The following is a 24,456-nucleotide window of genomic DNA, read 5'->3' on the forward strand; positions in this document are numbered from 1 at the left end:
TAACCAATCGGAGTCTTCTTTCTCTTCTTGTGAGGGATGTACTGGAAAGAGTGGACCAATATTGTCCATTTTTGCATTGCGGATTTTGTCGAAAAAAAGGACCGTTAATTCGAAGAAGCACGTTTTGGCCATATTAAATGATACATATTCCCTCTCTAGCCATATGGTTAAGGGTATATTTGGGCTTACATCATCAAAATATCGGAAAATGTCATTATATGGGGCCTATATGAAAACGTGAACCTATATAGTTTATTTCAATACCAATCTTCCTAGACACAATAAGCTATTATGCCGAATTTCAGAGCTATACGAAATGTTTCTAAGCCCACTTTTTCAACTCAAACTGAGGTTGAACTTTTTTCAAAAGAAAAAAATTCGACCTCAGTTCAACCTGAGGCGGAACTTTTTTTGATAGAAAAAAATCGACCTCAGTTTAACCTTAGGCGGAACTTTTTTCGATAGAAAAAAATTCGACCTCAGTTTAACCTGAGGCGGAACTTTTTTCGATAGAAAAAAATTCGACCTCAGTTTAACCTGAGGCTGAACTTTTTCGATAGAAAAAAAAATATTGTCCATTTTTGCATTGCGGATTTTGTCGAAAAAAAAGGACCGTTAATTCGAAGAAGCACTTTTTGGCCATATTAAATGGTACATATACCCTCTCTAGCCATATGGTTAAGGGTATATTTGGGCTTACATCGTCAAAATATCGGAAAATACCATTATATGGGGCCAATATGAAAACGTGAACCTATACAGTTCATTTCAATACCAATCTTCCTAGACACAATATAAGCTATTATGCCGAATTTCAGAGCTATACGAAATGTTTCTAAGCCCACTTTTTCAACAGAATTAAATTACTAATTCTTTTTTTAAAAGGCTTTAACATATGGACCCAATACCCCAAATGAGCGAGGATATTACAAATTCGGTTTGGCCGAACTTTACACTTCTTTTTGACGTCTACTCTTGATAAAGAAATATTTTTAAACTGTCCTGCAAAAAAAGCAAATTCAGTCATCCGATTTGTTTGAAAGCCATTTTATGATAGTTCTTAACATTAAAAACGTCTAAAAAGCTATTCCCGACCTTTTTTATTTTTTGCCCCATTACTATGCTTGGCCCACAATAATTATATTGATTTCATTAATTTCCTTTCAGGTCTTCTACAACAACATCAATGTAATCAAGCGGGCCAAGGAAGGTACCGGTCATACGGACAGTAAACAGGTGTCCTGGACTTGCAGCGCAGAGTTTAATGGAACAACCAAGGATGCCATCAGTTTCCTGAATACCGATTCATATGCTCTAATGGCCAAAGAGTCGCACCCGGCGGGGGAAACGTAAGATTTATTTATTTTTGTAGAAAAATTTCCAAAAATTAAAATATGTTCTTGCAGTGTTTCCTTGAAATTCCGCACCATGGAAGAGACTGGAGTTATCTTTTACAACGGAGGCTTTGACTATGTCCTGGTGGAAATTGAAAATAAAATGTTGATTTTTACATTTCACAAGGAGGGCAGCCAAGTGAGATTGGCCTCCAATGATACAGTGGCGGATGGTAAATGGCATAAGCTACAGATGCGTTACAATGCCGAGATGGCTGAGATGACACTGGACGACATTACGTATCGTGGTCAACATGACAATGACACCAAGGCTACAATAAGTTTGGAGAAGAGTTTCTTTGTCGGCGGCGTTCAGGAGGAGTTGAGACGACGCCTCTGGCATAAGGGTTTGAGAATTAATGATAACAGTTTCATGGGTTGTATGAAGGATGTTCACATCAATGGCAAGGATTTGGGTTTTCCACACATCAATAAGTCGCAACATTTGGATTTGAATTGTGTCTGGAAGTATCCTTGTGTGGAACATGAACCCTGCCTCAAGAGTGGGTACTGTAATCAGTATGGGGTGGATGAGTTCATATGCTATTGTGATCAGTCATATTGCATTAAAGCGGATTTTCAGGGGCCCTATAAGGTAGGGAGGTTATACCCAATATATATTTATATTTCCCGATTTTTAAATTACTTTTATTTCGCAGATCTTTACCGAAACCAGTCCCACCCTGGAACTGCTCTATGTCTCGCCCATGCAGCTGCTGGAGGGCGGCACCGTTTTCCTTTCACCAAATTTCTTGGATATCCTTTTGGATTATCGCAAAACTCCTGGCATTTCAGACTCTTCCATTGTCTTTCATGTGGTGCAACAGCCCCGTTATGGCCAATTACTGCAATTCTCCCAGGAGAAAAACAATTTCGTCATATGTCGCACCTTCAATATGGTGGACCTGTCCACGGACAAGGTGAAATATGTTCACAATGGGGTGGAAAATTTCAATGATCATGCCATGTTGGATATGCAAATTTATGGCGACATACACAAGGTGCCGGAAAATATTTTGGGAAAACATCGTTTTATGCTGCATGCCAACATCACACCCATCAATGATCCTCCCCAGCTACAAATACCCTCCAATAAGATACTACGAGTTATTGAAGGCATCGAAAAGAATTTGGATGTGGATCTCTTTAATATTCAAGATCCCGATAGTCCACCCAATGTGTTGATGTATTCCATTTTACCCTCCACGAATCCTCAAGAATCCTTTGGCCGCTTTATCATCAACAATCGTCCGACCATGACTTTTTCCCAGGCCGATGTTAACTCGGGGAAGGTAACATTTCTCTATAACACCACAACGGCGGAATCTTTCAGCTATCAACTGCTAATGCATGTCTCTGATGGCATTGAGACCAGTGACACGGTATTCCTGTCCGTTTCGGTGCATCCCCTGGAGTTGCGTTTGGTCAACAACACCGGTTTGATAATGATCCATAAGTCGTCGCTTTTGATAACACCTTCAAATCTATCGATCGGTACCAATGCTGCAGATGAAAATATTGATATTCGTTATGAAATTGTCAAGGCTCCCCAATATGGATCCATACAACGTCTGCGTCAAGTCGATGCCACCTGGGTTAATGTGGACTGGTTCAGCGATAGTCAGCTACAATTGGGTCACATACGTTATTTGCATAATTTGGAATTTCCCTGGCAAGATGAATTTAAGGTGAGAAAAGAAAAAGGAATTCTGTTCTATAGAAAAAAGTTCCACCTGACGCTTGACTGAGGTAGAATAATTTTCTATCAAAAAAAGTTCCACCTCAGGCTTGACTAGAGAAAAAAACCCACCTCAGGTTTTGACTGAAGTCGAAAATCTTACCTCAATTCATGAGGCTACTTTTTCTATAGAAAAAATCCTCAGTTGCTGAGGCCCTTTTTTCTATAAAAAAAATCCAACTTCAGTTGTTGAGGTCCTTTTTTCACGTAGAAAAATCCGACCTCAGTTGCTGAGGTACTTTTTTCGCATAGAAAAAATCCGACCTCAGTTGCTTAGGTCCTTTTTCGCATTGAAAAAAAAAAATCCGACCTCAGTTCGTGAGGATATTTTTATTCTATAGAAAAAAATTCGACCTCAGTTCGTGAAGCTATTTTTTTCTATGGAAAAAAATTCGACCTCAGTTCTTGAGGCTATTTTTTTCTATGGAAAAAAATTCGACCTCAGTTCGTGAGGCTATTTTTTCTATGGAAAAAAATTCGACCTCAGTTCGTGAGGCTATTTTTTCTATGGAAAAAAATTCGACCTCAGTTCGCGAGGCTATTTTTTTCTATGGAAAAAAATTCGACCTCAGTTCGTGAGGCTATTTTTTTCTATGGAAAAAAATTCGACCTCAGTTCGTGAGGCTATTTTTTTCTATGGAAAAAAATTCGACCTCAGTTCGTGAGGCTATTTTTTTCTATGGAAAAAAATTCGACCTCAGTTCGTGAGGCTATTTTTTTTTCTATAGAAAAAAATTCGACCTCAGTTCGTGAGGCTATTTTTTTTCTATAGAAAAAAATTCGACCTCAGTTCATGAGGCTATTTTTTTTTCTATAGAAAAAAATTCGACCTCAGTTCGTGAGGCTATTTTTTTTCTATAGAAAAAAATTCGACCTCAGTTCGTGAGCTATTTTTTTCTATGGAAAAAAATTCGACCTCAGTTCTTGAGGCTATTTTTTTCTATGGAAAAACATTCGACCTCAGTTCGTGAGGCTATTTTTTCTATGGAAAAAAATTCGACCTCAGTTCGTGAGGCTATTTTTTTCTATGGAAAAACATTCGACCTCAGTTCGTGAGGCTATTTTTTTCTATGGAAAAAAATTCGACCTCAGTTCGTGAGGCTATTTTTTTCTTTGGAAAAAAATTCGACCTCAGTTCGTGAGACTATTTTTTTCTATGGAAAAAAATTCGACCTCAGTTCGTGAGGCTATTTTTTTCTATGGAAAAAAATTCGACCTCAGTTCGTGAGGCAATTTTTTTTCTATAGAAAAAAAATCGACCTCAGTTCGTGAGGCTATTTTTTTTCTATAGAAAAAAATTCGACCTCAGTTCGTGAGGCTATTTTTTTTCTATAGAAAAAAATTCGACCTCAGTTCGTGAGGCTATTTTTTTTCTATAGAAAAAAATTCGACCTCAGTTCGTGAGGCTATTTTTTTTCTATAGAAAAAAATTCGACCTCAGTTCGTGAGGCTATTTTTTTTTCTATAGAAAAAAATTCGACCTCAGTTCGTGAGGCTATTTTTTTCTATAGAAAAAAATTCGACCTCAGTTCGTGAGGCTATTTTTTTGTTCTATAGAAAAAAATTCGACCTCAGTTCGTGAGGCTATTTTTTTTCTATAGAAAAAAATTCGACCTCAGTTCGTGAGGCTATTTTTTTTCTATAGAAAAAAATTCGACCTCAGTTCGTGAGGCTATTTTTTTTCTATAGAAAAAAATTCGACCTCAGTTCGTGAGGCTATTTTTTTGTTCTATAGAAAAAAAATCGACCTCAGTTCGTGAGGCTATTTTTTTTCTATAGAAAAAAATTCGACCTCAGTTCGTGAGGCTATTTTTTTTCTATAGAAAAAAATTCGACCTCAGTTCGTGAGGCTATTTTTTTGTTCTATAGAAAAAAATTCGACCTCAGTTCGTGAGGCTATTTTTTTGTTCTATAGAAAAAAATTCGACCTCAGTTCGTGAGGCTATTTTTTTGTTCTATAGAAAAAAATTCGACCTCAGTTCGTGAGGCTATTTTTTTTCTATAGAAAAAAATTCGACCTCAGTTCGTGAGGCTATTTTTTTTCTATAGAAAAAAATTCGACCTCAGTTCGTGAGGCTATTTTTTTGTTCTATAGAAAAAAATTCGACCTCAGTTCGTGAGGCTATTTTTTTTCTATAGAAAAAAATTCGACCTCAGTTCGTGAGGCTATTTTTTTTCTATAGAAAAAAATTCGACCTCAGTTCGTGAGGCTATTTTTTTTCTATAGAAAAAAATTCGACCTCAGTTCGTGAGGCTATTTTTTTGTTCTATAGAAAAAAAATCGACCTCAGTTCGTGAGGCTATTTTTTTTCTATAGAAAAAAATTCGACCTCAGTTCGTGAGGCTGTTTTTTTTCTATAGAAAAAAATTCGACCTCAGTTCGTGAGGCTATTTTTTTGTTCTATAGAAAAAAATTCGACCTCAGTTCGTGAGGCTATTTTTTTTCTATAGAAAAAAATTCGACCTCAGTTCGTGAGGCTATTTTTTTTCTGTAGAAAAAAATTCGACCTCAGTTCGTGAGGCTATTTTTTTTCTATAGAAAAAAATTCGACCTCAGTTCGTGAGGCTATTTTTTTTCTATAGAAAAAAATTCGACCTCAGTTCGTGAGGCTATTTTTTTGTTCTATAGAAAAAAATTCGACCTCAGTTCGTGAGGCTATTTTTTTTCTATAGAAAAAAATTCGACCTCAGTTCGTGAGGCTATTTTTTTCTATGGAAAAAAATTCGACCTCAGTTCTTGAGGCTATTTTTTTCTATGGAAAAACATTCGACCTCAGTTCGTGAGGCTATTTTTTTCTATGGAAAAAAATTCGACCTCAGTTCGTGAGGCTATTTTTTTCTATGGAAAAAAATTCGACCTCAGTTCGTGAGGCTATTTTTTTCTATGGAAAAAAATTCGACCTCAGTTCGTGAGGCTATTTTTTTCTATGGAAAAAAATTCGATCTCAGTTCGTGAGGCTATTTTCCATTTTTCCATAGAAAAAATTCGACCGCAGTTTAACCTGAGGTGGAACTTTTTTCCATAGAAAAAAATTCGATCTCAGTTTAACCTGAGGTGGAACCTTCTTCTATAGAAAAAAATCTGAATACTAAATTAATATCTCCTTCCCTTCTTCCAGTTTTTTGCCTCCTTTGGTTTTGTGACTACCCAAACATTTGATTTCCGTGTAACCTTTACCCGTTTGCGCATCAATTCCCGAAAACCCTCAACGATTGCCGTAAATGGTTCCAGAGAATTTATTTTGACCAATGAAGTGTTGTCCTATGAAACGGTGCCCATTGAGACTTTTCCTCGAAATATTATCTATAAAATAACCAGTCCCACTAAATATGGCAATATTTATGTGGAGGGCTCGAGGAAGTTTGCCAAGGTGAGAACTCTAAGAAAATTATCCACAATTCATAAATCAAACCAATATTTCCTCTCAACTCTTTCCCCTAGGAAATGGATTCATTTACCCAATTGGACATCGATAAGAATCGCATACGCTACAAGACGCATCATTCGTCGTATTCCAGTTTTCGTGACTATTTGGAATTTGTGGTCTCGGTGGCAGAATGTGATGATGTTGTGGGCAAGGTTGCCATATCGTTTACACCACGCGATGATCTTGTCAATAAGCTTGTCTATCAGACGCGAGAGATACTCAAGGTCCAGGAGGGAGAAAGGGCCTTGATAACAAAAAATCATTTTGAAATTCGTTTCAATATCTACGAAAGTCTGAGATTTGTTGTGACGCATAAACCGAAATTTGGCAGTTTGTGTCGCTACGATGAGCATGATCGTAAAGTCACATTTGTCAGTGAGTTCAGCTTGGAACAGCTGTTTCTCAATGAAATCTATTACTGTCACGATGACAGTGAATCGACGGAGGACTCTTTCGATTTACTTCTGTTGTCCAGTGAGGAGACTGATTTGCAATTTGTCTCCCGAATCGATGTGAGAATTAGCCTCAATAATGATAATGCTCCCTATAGGACTTTGGATAGGATATTCCATGTCATGCGTGGTGGCATACGAACCTTGAATACCGATGTCCTGCAGTACTTGGATGCCGATGTGGATACAAATTCCTCAAATATCCATTACCTCCACATATCCTGCAACAATGGAGCTTTTTACAAATCCGGACACTATGTGGACAGTTTTACCCAGGATGACATAGCCAATAGGCGCATAATGTTCCAGCACACGGGGGCAGATGTGGGCACGGCATCATTCATTGTCAGCGATCAGATGCATAATGTCGATGGGCTGCTGGAAATTCATGCCTCCGACGCATTTGTGTCCATGCTACCGCCAAATGCCACCATTGTGCAGGAGGGTAAATTTGTCATCCTTCGCAATAAGGATTTTGTTTTGGAAACCAATTTAGATATGAAATTGGATGAAATCTATTATGAGGTAATCAAACCACCAACCTATGGTATACTCATGTATTTGGGTCGCCCACGGGCGAATGATGATGCCTATGGCTCGTCGTCGTCGTCTCATTATAAGTCATCGAATTTAACTTCGTTGAGTAATTTTACGCATTTGGATATAGAACGGGATAGGTTGGTTTATTGGAACACTGAAATTGCTTCCATGGATAAGTTGAGGTGAGTTGGGAACTCTAGTTTTGTTGTTGGATTAACATATTAACGAGATTTCTTTTATTTGCAGATACCGTGTCCACATCAAAAACATCAGTGCCGAAGGTGAGGTTATATTCCGCATATATCCATCGGCCTATTGGGAGCCACTGCAGGTGAAGAAGAACCAAACACTGTATGTTGAAGAATCGACAAGTGTTTTGATTTCCCGGGATGTCTTAGAGGTAAGAAAACCCAAATACCATTAGCTACCTTGAATAAGGCTTCTACCTATAACTATATTTTATAAAGAAGTCTATTAAAAGCCTTAGTGATATACAGGGCCTCTGGAAGTCTTGTGTTCATAGAAAATCATGTAGAATGCCTTGGGAAGGTATCCACTGTTTAGGAGTTCTCTGGAAGGCCTTCTCTATATAGAAGACCTATAGAAGATTTTCTCTGTATGGAAGACCTCTAGAAGATCTTCTCTGTATCGAAAACCTTTAGAAGTCATTCTCTGTGTAGAAGACCCGTAGAAAGTCTTCCCAGTGTAGAAGACCCACAGAATGTATATCTTAAAGTATCTCCCTTATTTCCATCCTCAACTCTCCTTTGTCAAGAGTAGTCGTAGATAGCCTCCTATGTATGGAAGACCTTTTGAAGTTTTTATTTTTCAAAGACCCACATAAAATCTTCAGATCTCCTTTGTTTGGAGGACCTCAAGAAATTGTCTATATTTTGAAGGCCTTTAGGAGGTTTTTTATGGGTAGGAGACCAGTAGAAAATCTGCCCTAGATCTAGAAAATTCTACACATTTCCCTTGTCAGAAAAACATTCAGAAGGCTTTGTCTCTATAGAAGAGCTCTGGAGAGTCCTTTCTGTTTAGAAGACCTCTAAAAGGTCTCCTCTGTGTACAATACCAGTAGAATTTCCTATTTAGAAGATCTATATATGTTCTTATAGTTCTAGAGGTCATCAACATATTTCTCTTGCAAGAGAGTATTATAAGGCCTCCTACGTATAGAAGTCCTCTCAAAGGTTTTCTATTTAAAAATACACCTAAAAATTTTAATCTTAGAAAAACATCTGCCCCAGTTTCTGGAGAGGATTTTTCTATGCAAAAACTTCCGACCCCAGTTTCTGTAGAGGTTTTTTTCTATAGAAAAAAAATCCGAACACCCGTCTCTGGGGAAGTTTTTTTTTACATAGAATAAAATCCGAACCCCATTTCCTAGAGACTTTTTCTCTATAAAAAATCGGGAAAAAATTAGACCGCAGTTCCTGAAGACTCATTCTTTATAGAAAAAACGAGACCCAGATCCTGAGGACCACTTCTTAGTAGAAATAATCCCACCCCTTTGTCCAGGATCTTTTCTCTAAGTCCCCCGATAAAAAATAAGTCCCCCGATTCCGATGACTTTTTCCTAATAGAAAAAAACCAGTCCTCAGTTTCGGGACATTTTCTCTATAAAAAATAAGGAAAAACTTAGAACTTCAGTTCTCGGCTACTTAGAAAAAATCAGACCCCATAGGAGAAATCAGACTCCAGTTCCTGGAGACTAGATACGATTCCCGGGGACTTTAAGCTAAAGAAAAAATCGGACCTCTGGTCTACACAAAATAATTAGAACCCATTTTTAGAATTTTTTTCATAGAAATCTTATTCCTCAAAAATCATTCATTGAGTTCGTATTTTTTTCCTATAGAAAAAATACCTCATACACAGTTTTTTCTATAGAAAGAGAATCCTCCGAAACAGAGGTAGATTTTTTTAAGAACAAAATATCTTAAAATATTGTATATTCAAATATGTTTCTTTCCTTTTCAGGTCGTTCATCCGAACATATCGCCTGGTGATATAACCTTCCTGGTCACAGCCTCGCCTTTGCATGGCTATTTAGAAATGCAATCGATGTCCTTCGATGATGAATACAATTGCAAGGTGTTCGATCAGTCCGCAATAAATACAGAGAAAATGTTCTACATTCAGGCGGGTGTTAATCAATCAAGTGATTATTTTATATTTGATGTGACCAATGGCATCACTTGGTTACGGAATCTAATGTTACGAATTGTAATTATACCGGAGAAGTTGTATATGCACACCAACACCATATCGGTGGTGGAGGGTAAAACATTACAGCTCACCTCTGCTGATATTCAACCATTTTCGGAATATTATCGTGGCAAGATATTGGAATATATTATTATCACTAGCCCTTCGGCAGGGTATATTATGGCTTCGAATTCCAAGGTTAAGAGATTTACGCAGAAACAATTGGACCAGGGTGCCATTCAGTATATCCATAATGGTAGTGAGAATTCGACGGATACCATGACATTGATTGCTACGGCCAGGAATAAGGAGAGTGTGTCCTTTGATTTGGAATTCTCGGTGGTGCCGGTGAATGATGAGCAGCCCGTGGTAGTGACCAACACGGGGTTGCAGGTTTGGAATGGCGGACGTTATATTATACGCTATACGGATTTGAGTGAGTACAAAATCCTTTAGAAGAAGCAAGGAATGAAAATTATATTGTCTTTCTCTTTTTTCTCTAGTGGCCCGTGATTATGACACCCCGCCGGAGAACATCACCTTTGTGGTGAATCATATTTATGGTGGCTATTTGGCCTTCAAAAGCGATCCGGAGTCAAAAATCGATAGCTTTACCCAGAATGACATTAACAATGAGCAGGTCTATTTTATTCATGACTCAAATTCTCGACGCAATGAAATGTCTTTTATGGTCACCGATGGCCTTTTCAATACCACGGAACAAGTTCTAAACATAGCCATAAAACCCATTGAAATTATAGAGGAGCGCAATGAAAATCTCCATGTCTTCCCGTTGACAAAGAAACAAATTCTCCGGGATCATCTGCACTTCCGATGTTCGGATGAAGAGAGGGAGATACGTTACAACATAACTGTGCCTCCGAATCTAGGACGCATCATCAATGAATATCAAATAATGGATAATGGCCAACCGAAAGAGGTGAACGAATTCACCCAGGATGACATCGATAATGGTCATATCTTCTATGAACACACCGCCGTGGTCATTGAATTCCGAATAAATGATTCATTCAACTTTGATGTCATTGCCAAACGCAGTGATCGTCTGCTGGATCAGAAGTTTAATATTGAAATTTCTGTCTCATCTGGTGGTCTCTTGAGATTTTTGCCAGTTTCAAAGCTGAATGTTGATGAGGGCGGTTCGGTGCCAATAAATTTGGATTTTTCAAAAATGTTGGAATATCTCAAAACGCGTGCGGGTATTAATAATCCGGAATTGTTTATTGAATCGGTGCAGAGGCCCAGCCATGGTACCATTGGTCTGGGTCATGAATTCCGGCCAACACAGAAATTCCATCCCAGCGATTTCTTTACGAAAAAGGTTTACTACATTCATGATCACACCGATACGCTGGAGGATACCATATTGATGTCGGTGTATTTGGAACAGGGGTAAGTAAGAATTCTACGTAAATTTTATAATCTCTACATAAAAAAAAATCCCTCATCAACGTCCAGAGGAAGTGGAATTTGGCAAGTAGATGCAGGATGTATGTAGTTAGTAATTTTTTTTGGAAATTCGTACTGAAGACTACAAAAAATTTTGGAAAAATAAAAATGGTTTTAGACATGTGTACTAAGTGTGCAAACTGTACTAAATGGTACTGAATTTGGACCAGTTCAGTTTCCGGTGAACGAACGATGCTGGAATTTTGAAATTTTTATTGCGGTCCGTGGTAGGTTTGTGATAAAGAGATGTTTTTTAAATGTGTCCCATGCTGGTACAAAAAGTACTAAATAGTACTATATTTACTACAATTAGGTATAGGGTCAACAGATTGTGCTTGAAATCTGAAAATTGGTGTTAGGGTCTCTCTTCATGTGTATTCTGGATATAAGGAGGTGTTTTCGGAAATGTGTACTATAATTGTACAAAAAGGACTGAAAGGTGCTATATTTAGTATTGGGTGATGGGATAAGGCTAAAATTCTGAAATATCATAATGAGGCCTCTTCTGGTATCTGAAATTGAGATATGGAGGTGGTATCTGAACTGTGTACTATAATTGCACTTAAAGTACCAAATAGTATTGAATTTTGTATTAGGTGAGACGATATGTCTGGAACCCTTAAACTTGATGTAGATGTTACTGTTGGCGCCAGTTGTTGAGATATGGAGGTGGTTTTGGAAATGTGTATTATAATTGTACGAAAAGTATTGAATGGTACTATATTTGGTATTGAGTGATAGGATAGAGATAAAATTCTGAAAATTGATATTTAGATTACTGATGGTATCTGTATTTGGGATTTGGCGTGGGTTTGGAAATGCCTGCTCAATTTTTACGAAAAGTACGAAATGGTAAAAAATTTGGCATTTGGTGAAGGGTTAGAATTGGAATCCTGAAATTTGACATTGAGGTCTCTGTTGGTATCTGGAATTAAGTGAAGGAGGTAGTTTTGGAAATGTGTCCTTTCATTGTGCGAAAAGAACTAAATTGTGCTAAATTTGGTAATAGGTGAAGGAATAGAGCTGAAATCCTGAAATTTGATATGGAAGTCTTTGTTGGTGGCTGTTGTTTAGAGAAGGAGCTAGTTTTAGATTGTGTACTACAATGGTACTGAATGGTACTAAATTTGCTATTGGGTGAAGGGTTAAGGCTGGATTCCTCAAATTTAATATTGAGGTTGGTATCTGGAATTGATATATAGAGGTGATTTCTTAAAGAGCACTTTGATTGTACGAAAAATGCTAAATAGTACTAAATTTGGTACTAGGTATATGTAAAGAGCCGAAATTCTAAAATTTTATATAAAAGTCACTGTTGGTATCTGTGGTTAAGATTTGGAGGTGGTTTTTGAAATGTGTACTTTAACTGTTTGAAGAGTACTAAATGGTTCTAAATATGATATTGGGTGAATGGTTTCGGTTGGAATCCCGAAATATGATATTAGGGTCTCTGTAGTTATCTGGATGTCCGAAAAGTACTAAACAGTACTAAATCTTTTTACTGGGTATAGGGATAAAGCTGCAATCCTGAAATTTGACACTGAGGTTTGTATGTGGGATTGAGATATGTTTGTTTGGAAATGTGTACTATAATTGTACGAATATTACTAAGTAGTAATAAATTTGCTGTTGCGTGAAGGGATAGGGCTGGAATCCCGAAAACTTACATTAAGATCTCTCTCTATCTCTCACTCTCTCGATCTATCTTTCTCTCTCTCTGTTGGTATCTGGTATTGAGCTCTGGTGGTGGTTTTACAAATACGTACTCTAATTTTTTGTAAAGTACTAAATAGTACTAAATTTGGTTTTGGGTGAAAGAACAGAATATGTCCTATATTTGTACGAAAAGTACTAAATAACACTAAATTTGGTATTGGTTGAAGGGATAGTGCTTGAATTCTCAAATTGGATATTGTTTTGAAGATATGTTTTAAAATTATGCGAAAAATACTTAGCGTTACTATGTGGGGTATTGGGTGACGAGATAGGGCTGGAATCCTCAATTGATGGACGAGACAGGGCTGAAATCCTCATTTGATATTAAGGTCATTGTTGGCATCTGAGATTGAGATATGGAGATTTTGGAAAATTTAGTACAACGTAAAAAGTTTGGTTCAAAAAAAAAAAATTGTTGTCAAATTGAACAATTTGTACATTTTGAGTACTAACAAGTAAAAAAGATGTAAGTTCGTCCGGGCCGAACTTTGAATACCCTCCACCATTCGGTACACATTTGGCAGTTTTCAAAAAAAATAAAATCCATTAAAAATTCTGTTAAAATATTAAAAATACCGAATGTAGCCTTATATTAGGGTCTGTACGACGACGTGGATCTGCATAGGCAACTTTTGTCACAAGCTATTACAATATTCAAATGCGAAACTTGAAAAAATCTGTTTATAATGTAGCTAAAATCATCAAAATTCCGAATGTAGGGAGGAACCATGGGAGTTGTAAAAAGTGGACTTGCACAGACAATTTTTTGTCATAGGCTGTAGTATCCATTACGAACTTCAAATACCGAATTTGAAACGATTCCGGTAAATAATGTCGCTAAAATCATCAGAATGCCGAATATCGGGAGGTACCGTTATATGGGGGCTATACGAAGAAGTGGACCTACGTGCCCCATTTTATGTTTTATGCTGTATTATCTATTGCGAACTTCAAATACCAAATTTGGAACGGTTCCGTTAAATAATGTCGCTAAAATCATCAAAATACCGAATATCGGGGGGTACCGTTATATGGGGGCTATACGAAGACGTGGACCTGCACAGATAATTTTCTGTCTTAGGCTGTAGTATCTATTACAAACTTCAAATGCCAAATTTGAAACAATTCCGGTGAATAATGTCGCTAAAATCATCAAAATACCGAATATCGAGAGGTACCGTTATATGGGGGCTATATGAAAACTTGGACCTACATGACCCATTTACGAACTTAACCTGCCTACTGGCAAAATATACATGTGTGCAAAATTTTAGCCTTCTATCTCAATTTGTTCGAAAGATAGCGTGATTACAACAGACAGACAGACAGACGGACAGACAGACAGACAGACACACAGACAGACAGACGGACATGGCTAAATCGTCTTAGAATTTTACGCTGATCAAAAATATATATACTTTGTTGGGTCTGACATGAGTATTTCGAGGAGTTACAAACGGAATGACAAAATTAATATACCCTCCATAGTATGGTGGAGGGCATAAAAAGTGGACTTGCACAGACAATTTTTTGTCATAGGCTGTAGTATCCATTACGAACTTCAAATGCGAAATTTTAAACAATTCCGGTAAATAATGTCGCTAAAATCATCAGAATACCGAATATCGGGGGTAAGGATATATGGGGGCTATACGAAGAAGTGGACCTACATGGACCATTTTCTGTTTTATGCTGTAGTGTCTATTACGAACTTCAAATACCAAATTTGGAGCAATTCCGGTAAATAATGTCGCTAAAATCATCAGAATACTGAATATCGGGGGCTATACGAAGACGTGGACCTACATGGCTCATTTTCAATACCAAAAGTCATGCAGACATAATACACATTTGGGTAAAATTTTATTAACCTACTTCACTTCGTTCAGAAGCTAGAGTGATTTCCACAGACGGATAGACCTACACACGGACGGACATTGATAAATCGACCTAGAATCTTATGCTGATCAAGAATATATATACTTTGTGGGGTCTAAAATGTTGTTACAAACGGAAAGACAAACTTAATATACCCTCCATACTATGGTGGAGGGTATAAAAAGGCCTAATACGAACTGTTGGAATGAATCTAAAATTTTAAGGTGGACTTTTCGCTGACGAAGTTGCGGGCATTTACTGCTTTCGTACACTCAATATTAGAATTTTCTTTAACACCTCTGGTACATCTATGCTACACTTCAACAGTGACATTTTATTCCAAATTTCGTAATATTAGCTCAATTGCAATAGAACCAAATTTCGTACCTGTTAGTATTTCTCGAATCCTTCAAGCTTCAGTTGTTTCGCCTGGACGTCGATAAAACCCTCAATCAATCACTCAACTCTCTTATTTATATACATCCCTCTTCTCTTGAGCTACAATAATTTGCATTTTCTCTCTCCCTCTCTTTTAGGCACATCTTTCTCTGCAATCTCACCGTTCCCGTTTCGATTAATCCCATCAACGATCAACCCTTTAACCTGATTACACATCAGCCACACATGACAGTGGTGGAGGGAGAGAATCGCACAATAACCCGCAACATTTTGCTAACCGAAGATAAGGACACCCCTCCGGAGGATATTGTCTATGACATTATGAGTGGTCCAACATTGGGGGTGCTGAAGAAAATCTCCAAAGAAGGTGTTGCCGAAGAATTGCTGGCCTATTCAAATCAATTTACCCAAGCTGATATTAACAATGATCGCATCGTTTATATACACTTTGGCACCCCGCAATCGACGACATTTTGTTTTACGGTGTCGGATGGTAAATTCCATCCAGCTTATGAGGTATTTACCATAAAAATCGCTCCCATTGCCATAATGCCGACGGCAACACAATATCCGGTTACGGTGCAACAGGGCTCCACAACGGCTGTCATGAAAATGGAAAATATTGGCATTAAAACCAATGCCCAGGTCCAGAGGTTATCCTATAATATTACCAATTCTCCGCTCTATGGCATAATTGTGCTCAAGCATCAGCCTACGCTGAGATTTAATCATCAACTTTTGGAAATGGGTCAAATTAATTATATGCAAACCGATTTGAATCGTTCGAATGATACCTTCCAGGTTAGTGCCTATGTTCCGGGTACAAATTATGTGGCCACAGCGGATGTTTTGGTTCAAGTCGAACCGGTTATCAAAATTACCGATATTCCCATGCAGGGGGTACAGGCGGGAGAGAAAATACGTTTGATGTCGCTGCTGGTCCCGGATAATCCGCTGTCGTTGAAATTGAATAAATTTAATCCGAAATTTTTAATAACCCGTCTACCCACAACTGGGCAGATACGTAAGATTATTCGGAGTTCGGGTTTGTCGTCTGATGCCCAAAATGAACGTCCCACCAGCTCGTTTTCATTTAAGGAACTACGTAGCGGGGTGGTGTATTTTATACCCCATGAATCGGCGGCAAATACCCGGGCAGATAATGACAGTTTTGATTATCAGCTGCATATCAAAACGGTGCAACCAGCCCAGGCCTCGGTGAAGATAATCTATCGCAAAGCGGCTGATGAGACGGCCACGGATGTTACCAAGGCCTCGACAGGGTTCTCTTTAAATTATGTGGCCATCATATGTGCGGTGCTGATTTTGTTGATGCTGGTGCTGATCATAATGTTGGTTCTGAAGTTCCGTTACCTAAAGAAACATAAAGCCAATATATCGAAGGATCAACCCCCTTCCCTGCCTTGTCCACCTGACTTGACTTCGGTTAGTCCCCAGCATCATCACCATCATCCCCACCACAGTCATCATCCACATCATTATGCCAGTTCGGAGGCAGATTCAGTGCCGGTGACTGGCAATTCAACACCCCTACCCGGGTTCAGTAATATACCCCACTGTAAAATTATACCCGTGGAATCGTATAAACACGATTTTCCCGACTACGATCCCGATGAAGATGAAACCGATGACCAATGTGATCCCCAGCAAATGATGTTGCCACAACGTTACAATCCCTATCAATTGGAAAATGACACCTGGAGTTCGTCGTGTGATATGGCCAATGATTTTGCGGGATATTCAAGTGTGCCACAGAGTAGTGGGCAGGCTGCCTCTGCCTCGACGCCGCCCTCAGCGCCGCCAAGTAATCCATTGCTAAGGCGTAATCAGTATTGGGTCTGAAAAAAAATCCCATTTGCCCAAAAAAATGGGGTGGGAATAGTTGTAATTATTTTTAATATTTTTATATAAGAACAAGAAACGAACTTAACAAAATATGAAAAAAACGACACAAGTGCTTTAAAAGTGCCTTTAATAACTTAATATTTTTATGAACTATTTTTTTTTACAAAAAAATATAAACTTGCCAACAAAACCCCAGTTCCATGCCAAAAAAAAAAGGAAAAGAAAATCGCTGGACCAAAATTGTTTTTAAAATAATGCCATTACCTTCATTTTGCTATACCCTAAAATATTTAGTCCTAGAAAATTGTGCATAACTTAGTTGTAGGTTAGTTTTAAGAAATACGCATTTTTAAGTTAGATTTTTAAGATTTAATGCCATTTCTTGTCGTTGCCATAATTAACTATTTTTTTTTAAATAATTACTTCATTGCCATACGATTTTCATACATTTTTTAACAGTGGCCATAGCGTTTGTATTTAAATAAGAAATAATTTAATTTTATACAGTTCAGACATATCGCAATTTATAAGTTAAGATTTTACATTCTTTACTCATAGTTTCGTTAAGTTCAGATTGACTTACCAAGATTCGAATAATTTATTAATAAATGACAATAACTTATCGATTATTTAAAATGGATGTGCTTTTCTTTGATTCGCCTTTAGATTTTTGTAAACACTGGAACGACTAACGCCTTACTCTGTCTAGAATTGTCGGCTCAGGGATATGGATAGGCATTCTAAAGTAATTTATCTAGTTCCTTTGTTAATTTTTTTGAGAATTCAGAGAATACGATTTATGTAGTGGTATTAGGTTTGATGGTATCGAGCTACCTCATCCAACAGTGTTTGGTTTGATATCACGCTTCGTATCAGACAGTCACTAGCAAGTGCCCGCTTCATCGTAAGCGAAAAGTCCAATTTAACCAGTTAAAAAATATCATTCGGTTTTGCCGACACATGTATACCTTCAGCCAATGCTCGATGATTTAAATATATTTTGTTATGATTATTCAAATTGTTGGCCCTCTATTGAGCCTGTTCCGAAGGAATGGGCCAATATTGTCCATTTCGTACCGGACCTAAATAAATAAAATATAAGTATTGCGACGTGCCAGGTTTGGACTATACCGCCTACAAATAAAAATATTGGTGGGGGCAAAATTACAAGAAAATCGAACATTTATAGCCAATTCTATGCGAAATCATAAATTCCATATTCATGTCAGGTTTCTAGTTGAGAGAAATACTTAGATGTAGCAAGTTGTAAAGATTGGCTGAATTGTTTCGCAAGTTATGACAGATAAATGTATTGAAAATTGCGACCCTTTGTGGGTGAGGTACAGGAAGAGGCTCACAGATATATATCATCTTCACAACAGATCTTTTGTTAGCAAAAATGTTTGTATGTGTGAAATTTGAGAGAGTTGGATGCTTATTAGGTTTTCTTTGAAAGTTTTTTTTTTTTTTTTTTTTTTCAAATTTTAATCGTATGTGGCGGAGGCCTCACGGAACTTGTGTTGATGGAAATGTTGAGATGTACCAAGTCTGAATGGAATCGGAAGTTAATTTCGCGCTTTATAACAGATCTTGTGTTGATGGAAATGTTGAGACGTACCAAGTGTAAATGGAATCGGAAGTTAATTTCGCGTTTTATGAGCTTCATGGATATACAAAATGTTGACCCTTTGTGGGAGAGGTAGCAGAAGGAGTGCACCGATATATTCCATCTTCATGGCGGAACTTGTGATAGTAGAAAAATGGGATGTGAGAAACACAAAATTAACCGGATGCTAATTTCGGATTTTATTACAGATGTTACGTTGATAGAAATATTGAGATTCGACATGTCTGTATAGAATCGGATATCATTTTCGCGTTTAATTATATGAGCTTCTTCATTATTATTATTATTATTATTATTATTATTATTATTATTATTATTATTATTATTATTATTATTATTATTATTATTATTATTATTATTATTATTATTATTATTATTATTATTATTATTATTATTATTATTATTATTATTATTATTATTATTATTATTATTATTATTATTATTATTATTATTATTATTATTATTATTATTATTATTATTATTATTATTATTATTATTATTATTATTATTATTATTATTATTATTATTATTATTATTATTATTATTATTATTATTATTATTATTATTATTATTATTATTATTATTATTATTATTATTATTATTATTATTATTATTATTATTATTATTATTATTATTATTATTATTATTTTATTATTATTATTATTATTATTATTATTATTATTATTATTATTATTATTATTATTATTATTATTATTATTATTATTATATTATTATTATTATTATTATTATTATTATATTATTATTATTATTATTATTATTATTATTATATTATTATTATTATTATTATATTATTATTATTATTATTATTATTATTATTATTATTATTATTATTATTATTATTATTATTATTATTATTATTATTATATTATTATTATTATTATTATTATTATTATTATTATTATTATTATTATTATTATTATTATTATTATTATTATTATTATTATTATTATTATTATTATTATTATTATTATTATTATTATTATTATTATTATTATTATTATTATTATTATTATTATTATTATTATTATTATTATTATTATTATTATTATTATTATTATTATTATTATTATTATTATTTTATTATTATTATTATTATTATTATTATTATTATTATTATTATATTATTATTATTATTATTATTATTATTATTATTATTATTATTATTATTATTATTATTATTATTATTATTATTATTATTATTATTATTATTATTATTATTATTATTATTATTATTATTATTATTATTATTATTATTATTATTATTATTATATTATTATTATTATTATTATTATTATTATTATTATTATTATTATTATTATTAATATTATTATTATTATTATTATTATTATTATTATTATTATTATTATTGTTTTATATTATTATTATTATATTATTATTATTATTATTATTATTATTATTATTATTATTATATTATTATTATTATTATTATTATTATTATTATTATTATTATTGTGTTTATTATTATTATTATTATTATTATTATTATTATTATTATTATTTTGAAAATATCGACTTTTTGTGGGGAGGTACCAGAAGGAGTGAACCGATATTGCCCATCATCGCACCAGCACCTGGAAATCCTGGAACGGATTTGGTCCAATGAGATCTGGGATCTACAACTGTTATCTCGATGAGGCACGTTTTGGCCGTATCAAATAATATACCCTTTCTAGTTATATGACTGAGAATATATAAAAAAAAAACAAAAAAAACACTCTTGTAGAAATAAATGCATTTCAGAAACATGTCTGAAACACCAAAATTTAAAAATCACCCTCAGAATTATTTCATAGTAGAAAGAATTATTTCATAAATAAAGTCGGAGAAAAGTCCACCTCACAATTTTAGTTCGTGGTAAGCCTCAAGACTCATAATTTGTTCAGTTTAACAAAATATTTTAATCAAAATATCACTTATCGTACTAAATTTTCAGACTGTAAAGATTTTGTATAATATTCAAGTTTGTATTTCTTCAAAAAGAATAATAGGAAAATGTATACTTTTTACACCAAAAAATCTTCAAAATCTTTCTTTTTGAACTTTACCGGGGAGGATATTAGTAAAACCATTGCGCAATGGACTCACATCCAATTATTCTGTTCAAAACTATCTTAACGTTTCCATATGTAAACCCTAGAAGAAAATGTTGACATCAATATCAAATTTCATCTCCATCTCTTCCCCCAATACCAAATAATGATACCAACAGAAACCTCAATATCAAAATTCAGCTCTATCCCTATACCCAATTTAGTGCTATTTACTTCTATTCGTAGAATTATAAAACACATTTCCACCTCCATATCCAAATTCCGGATACCAACAGAGACCTCAATATCAAAAATGAGGATTCCCGCCCAGCAAATTTAGTACCATTTAGTACTTTTCGAAGAAATATGGGACATATTTTGAAATCATCGCCACATCTGAATCCAAGATACCAACGGAAATCTCAATATCAACTCTATTCACTCACTCAATACCAAATTTGGTACCATATAGTGTTTTTTGAACAATTATAGTACATTTTTCCAAAACCACCACCAAATTTCAAACACAGGTACCATCATTATACTCAATATCAAATTTCAGAATGTCAGCTATTTAATTTCTCCCTTCGCCAAATTTAGTAACATTAGTACAATTATAGAACACACTTTCAAAACCACCTACATTGTCTTAACCACAGACCCCAACATCTAAATCACATTGCAGGATTTCAGCTCCATTCCTTCATCCAATACAAAATTTAATACTTTTAGTACAATTGTAGTACAAATTTTCAAAACCACCTCCATATCCCAATGCCGAATACCAACAGAGACCTCAATATCAAAATTGAGGATTCCAGCCCTATCAATTCACCCAATAGCAAATTTACAACCATTTAGTACATTTCGTAGAAATATAGGATGCATTTCTAAACGCCCGCCAAATCTCAAAGAGATACTATCAGTAATCTAAATATTAAATTTCAGTAATTTATCTCTATCCCTTCACCCAATATATAGTACTATTTAGTACTTTTCGTACAATTAAATTACACATTTCCGAAACCACCTCCAAAATATTTCAAGCACTGTTCACTAAATACCAAATCGTACCAAATACAGTACAACTTAGTACTTACTCGTGCACTTATAGTGCACATTTCCAAAACCACCTCTTTATCACAAATCTATCACCATCAGGGACACCAATATAAAAGTAAAAAATTCCAGATTAATCCGTTCACCTCGAAATATTCATTTTAGACCCCACATAGTATATATATTCTGTATCAGCAAACAATTTTATGTCGATTTACCCATGTTCGTCCGTCTTTCTGTCGGTTCGTCCGTCCGTGGAAATCACTCCAGCTTTCGAACAAAATGTAGTAGGTTCGATAAAATTTTACTCAGATGCGTGATTGGTTGACAGAAGTTTTGGTATTGAAAATGGGCCATATAAGTCCAGGTTTTGGTATAGCCCCCACATAACAGTACCAACAGATTTAGAGTTTTTTAGCTTCTTTAGTCATAAATTTGCTGCAAATCGTCAGCATATGTTCCCATTGTGTAAGAAACATCCTGTAGGACTTTTGGTGTTGAAAATGTTCCACATTTTCATATAGCCCCCATATAACGGTACCTCCCGATATTCGGCATTTTGATGATTTTAGCGACATTATTCACCGGATTTGTTTCAAATTTGGTATTTAATGCTCGTCTTTGTATAGCCCCCATATAACGGTGCCTCCCGATATACGTATTTTAATGATTTTAGCTACATTATATACCGATTTTTTTAAGTTTCGCATTTGAATATTGTAATGGCTTATGACAAAAGTGACCTATGCAGGTCCATGTTGTCGTATAGATCTTAATATAACAGCTACATTCGGTATTTTTAAGATTTTAACAGAATTTTTAACGGATTTTATTGTTTTTTAAGAATTGCCAAATTAGGGAGTTAAAAGTTCTGCTTTTTCCATGTTTTTCCTAAGATGTTAATATTTAATACGATATCTTTCATTGTCGGAAATAGTTATAACTCTCCTACCGACATCCTGCAACTTATGCAGCAGTTTAACATTTTTTAGGGAGATGAATAATTGGTTTGTGTCCGTGCTGCTAGCACATACTTGGCAACGCAAAAATTCGAATACACATATTAAAGAAAAGTATTAGTTGGCAACATTACTACTACTACTCCATTTAAAAAAAAAAAATTGAAATTAATATTACGTTACTGAACATTGATTTTGGAAACCGTAAGATATAATTCATTGCTGATGATAAATATTGGGTCAAACGACACGAGCTATGATTTGGAATGAGAGTCACTGATGGAGTGCTAGATTGGTGTACCTAAGTCCCTAAAGTGACAAGAGCCTCCTGTTTTTATATAGAAGCATTTATAATAAAACAATTTAAAATTCATTTCAAAAATAAAAATATTATTTTTCATAAAAATTTAAGAACTAATAATCTTAAAGATCATATTTGTTGGGTATTTGTTCCATGTAACTCCCAATAATTTAGAAAGAAAAAACAAGTAAGCAAACGACTATAGCCGTGCGGGGCCGACCATGTGATACCCTACAAAACTAAAATATGTTAGAAGACGCCTTATGTCCAAATCCATTTTGGAAGGCTTCGCTTTTGAAATTATGTCGCGGAGTACTGCCCAGATATTACCCTTAGCATTTTGACCAGGACATTTTCCCAATATTTACGCTCTCCGTCGTGCTGTAGTTGTTGTGGTCCATTTTGCAGATAAATATAATCCAATGGTCATCCAAACACTAGAATTCTTCTCTGTCCTTAACTCTCTTCTCAGGCGTGTCGATTGGCTTCAATTGTGTGATCAGGAAATTCTTTCTGTTTTTGGTTCATTTGAACGTCTAAATATTTTGGGATTATCTCCAAATGTAGACCCATCTATATGATTTGCTTGCCTATGATATTTGTTGTTGCACCCATGTAACGAGTGCAACGTCAACGAAATCGGCATAAAAAAGCCAGAAGTTCGCGTTTTGTATATTTTGGATTTCGCCTCTTAGTAATGCTGGTATTTTTTCACACAAAAATAGTGATCCATTCTACCCGCTGTTCTAAACTCTAACTTCATGTCAGATTTCGTGTCCTTTGGTTTCTATTTGTGACCTTTATAACGGCTGCAAAATCAGGAATATATTTAGTTGTTGGTCCATTTCAACCCCTAAATATATTGCGGACATCAATGAAAACAACAGGTCTAGCCCTTCTGAGCCTAACCCTACCCTTGTGAAAATTTTCGTGAGAATCGGACGATAATTGCAATTGTATACAATAGCCCCAACTTGGGTTGTAAGGAGAAAAAATATTACAAAATATACACTTCAATATTATAATTCAAATTGAAAAAATCGCATGCGATAAAAAATATGAATAAATAAAAAATGTCACAAAATACTAGAAAATTTATATTAACATCATTATTGTCATCTTCTTCTGCGATGTTTTAGATTTTATTCTTTTATGCCAAGAGGGCATTCTGAATTGACAAAATTTGTCAAAATCGGTCTAGCCATTCTTGGGATATAAGTATTCTAGATAACATCCCCTTCATTTGTATATATACATTGTGTATATTTCGTTATATATCTGATATATTTACTATCAGCATCTACGTAACTGTCAGAATTGACCTGTTCGTCCATTTGTAATTTCGC

The 24,456-nt window shown here is 35.0% G+C and overlaps 1 protein-coding gene across 1 annotated transcript in view; it reads left to right on the forward strand.

The window, feature by feature from the left end:
* The window catches only part of LOC101892838 (chondroitin sulfate proteoglycan 4), a 54,395-nt gene extending 36,440 nt beyond the window's left edge, over window positions 1-17,955 (forward strand). The window contains exons 4-12 of the mRNA XM_005179678.4: window positions 1,168-1,349; window positions 1,407-1,989; window positions 2,054-3,082; window positions 6,252-6,503; window positions 6,575-7,734; window positions 7,799-7,952; window positions 9,536-10,199; window positions 10,267-11,176; window positions 15,364-17,955. Coding sequence (XP_005179735.2) covers window positions 1,168-1,349; window positions 1,407-1,989; window positions 2,054-3,082; window positions 6,252-6,503; window positions 6,575-7,734; window positions 7,799-7,952; window positions 9,536-10,199; window positions 10,267-11,176; window positions 15,364-17,089 — 6,660 coding nt within the window. The 3' untranslated portion in view covers window positions 17,090-17,955. The remainder of the gene's footprint in view (window positions 1-1,167; window positions 1,350-1,406; window positions 1,990-2,053; window positions 3,083-6,251; window positions 6,504-6,574; window positions 7,735-7,798; window positions 7,953-9,535; window positions 10,200-10,266; window positions 11,177-15,363) is intronic.
* The last annotated feature ends 6,501 nt before the right edge of the window (window positions 17,956-24,456 follow it).

Source organism: Musca domestica, unplaced genomic scaffold, assembly GCF_030504385.1.
Source record: "Musca domestica strain aabys unplaced genomic scaffold, Musca_domestica.polishedcontigs.V.1.1 3, whole genome shotgun sequence".
Taxonomy (NCBI): Eukaryota; Metazoa; Arthropoda; class Insecta; order Diptera; family Muscidae; genus Musca; species Musca domestica.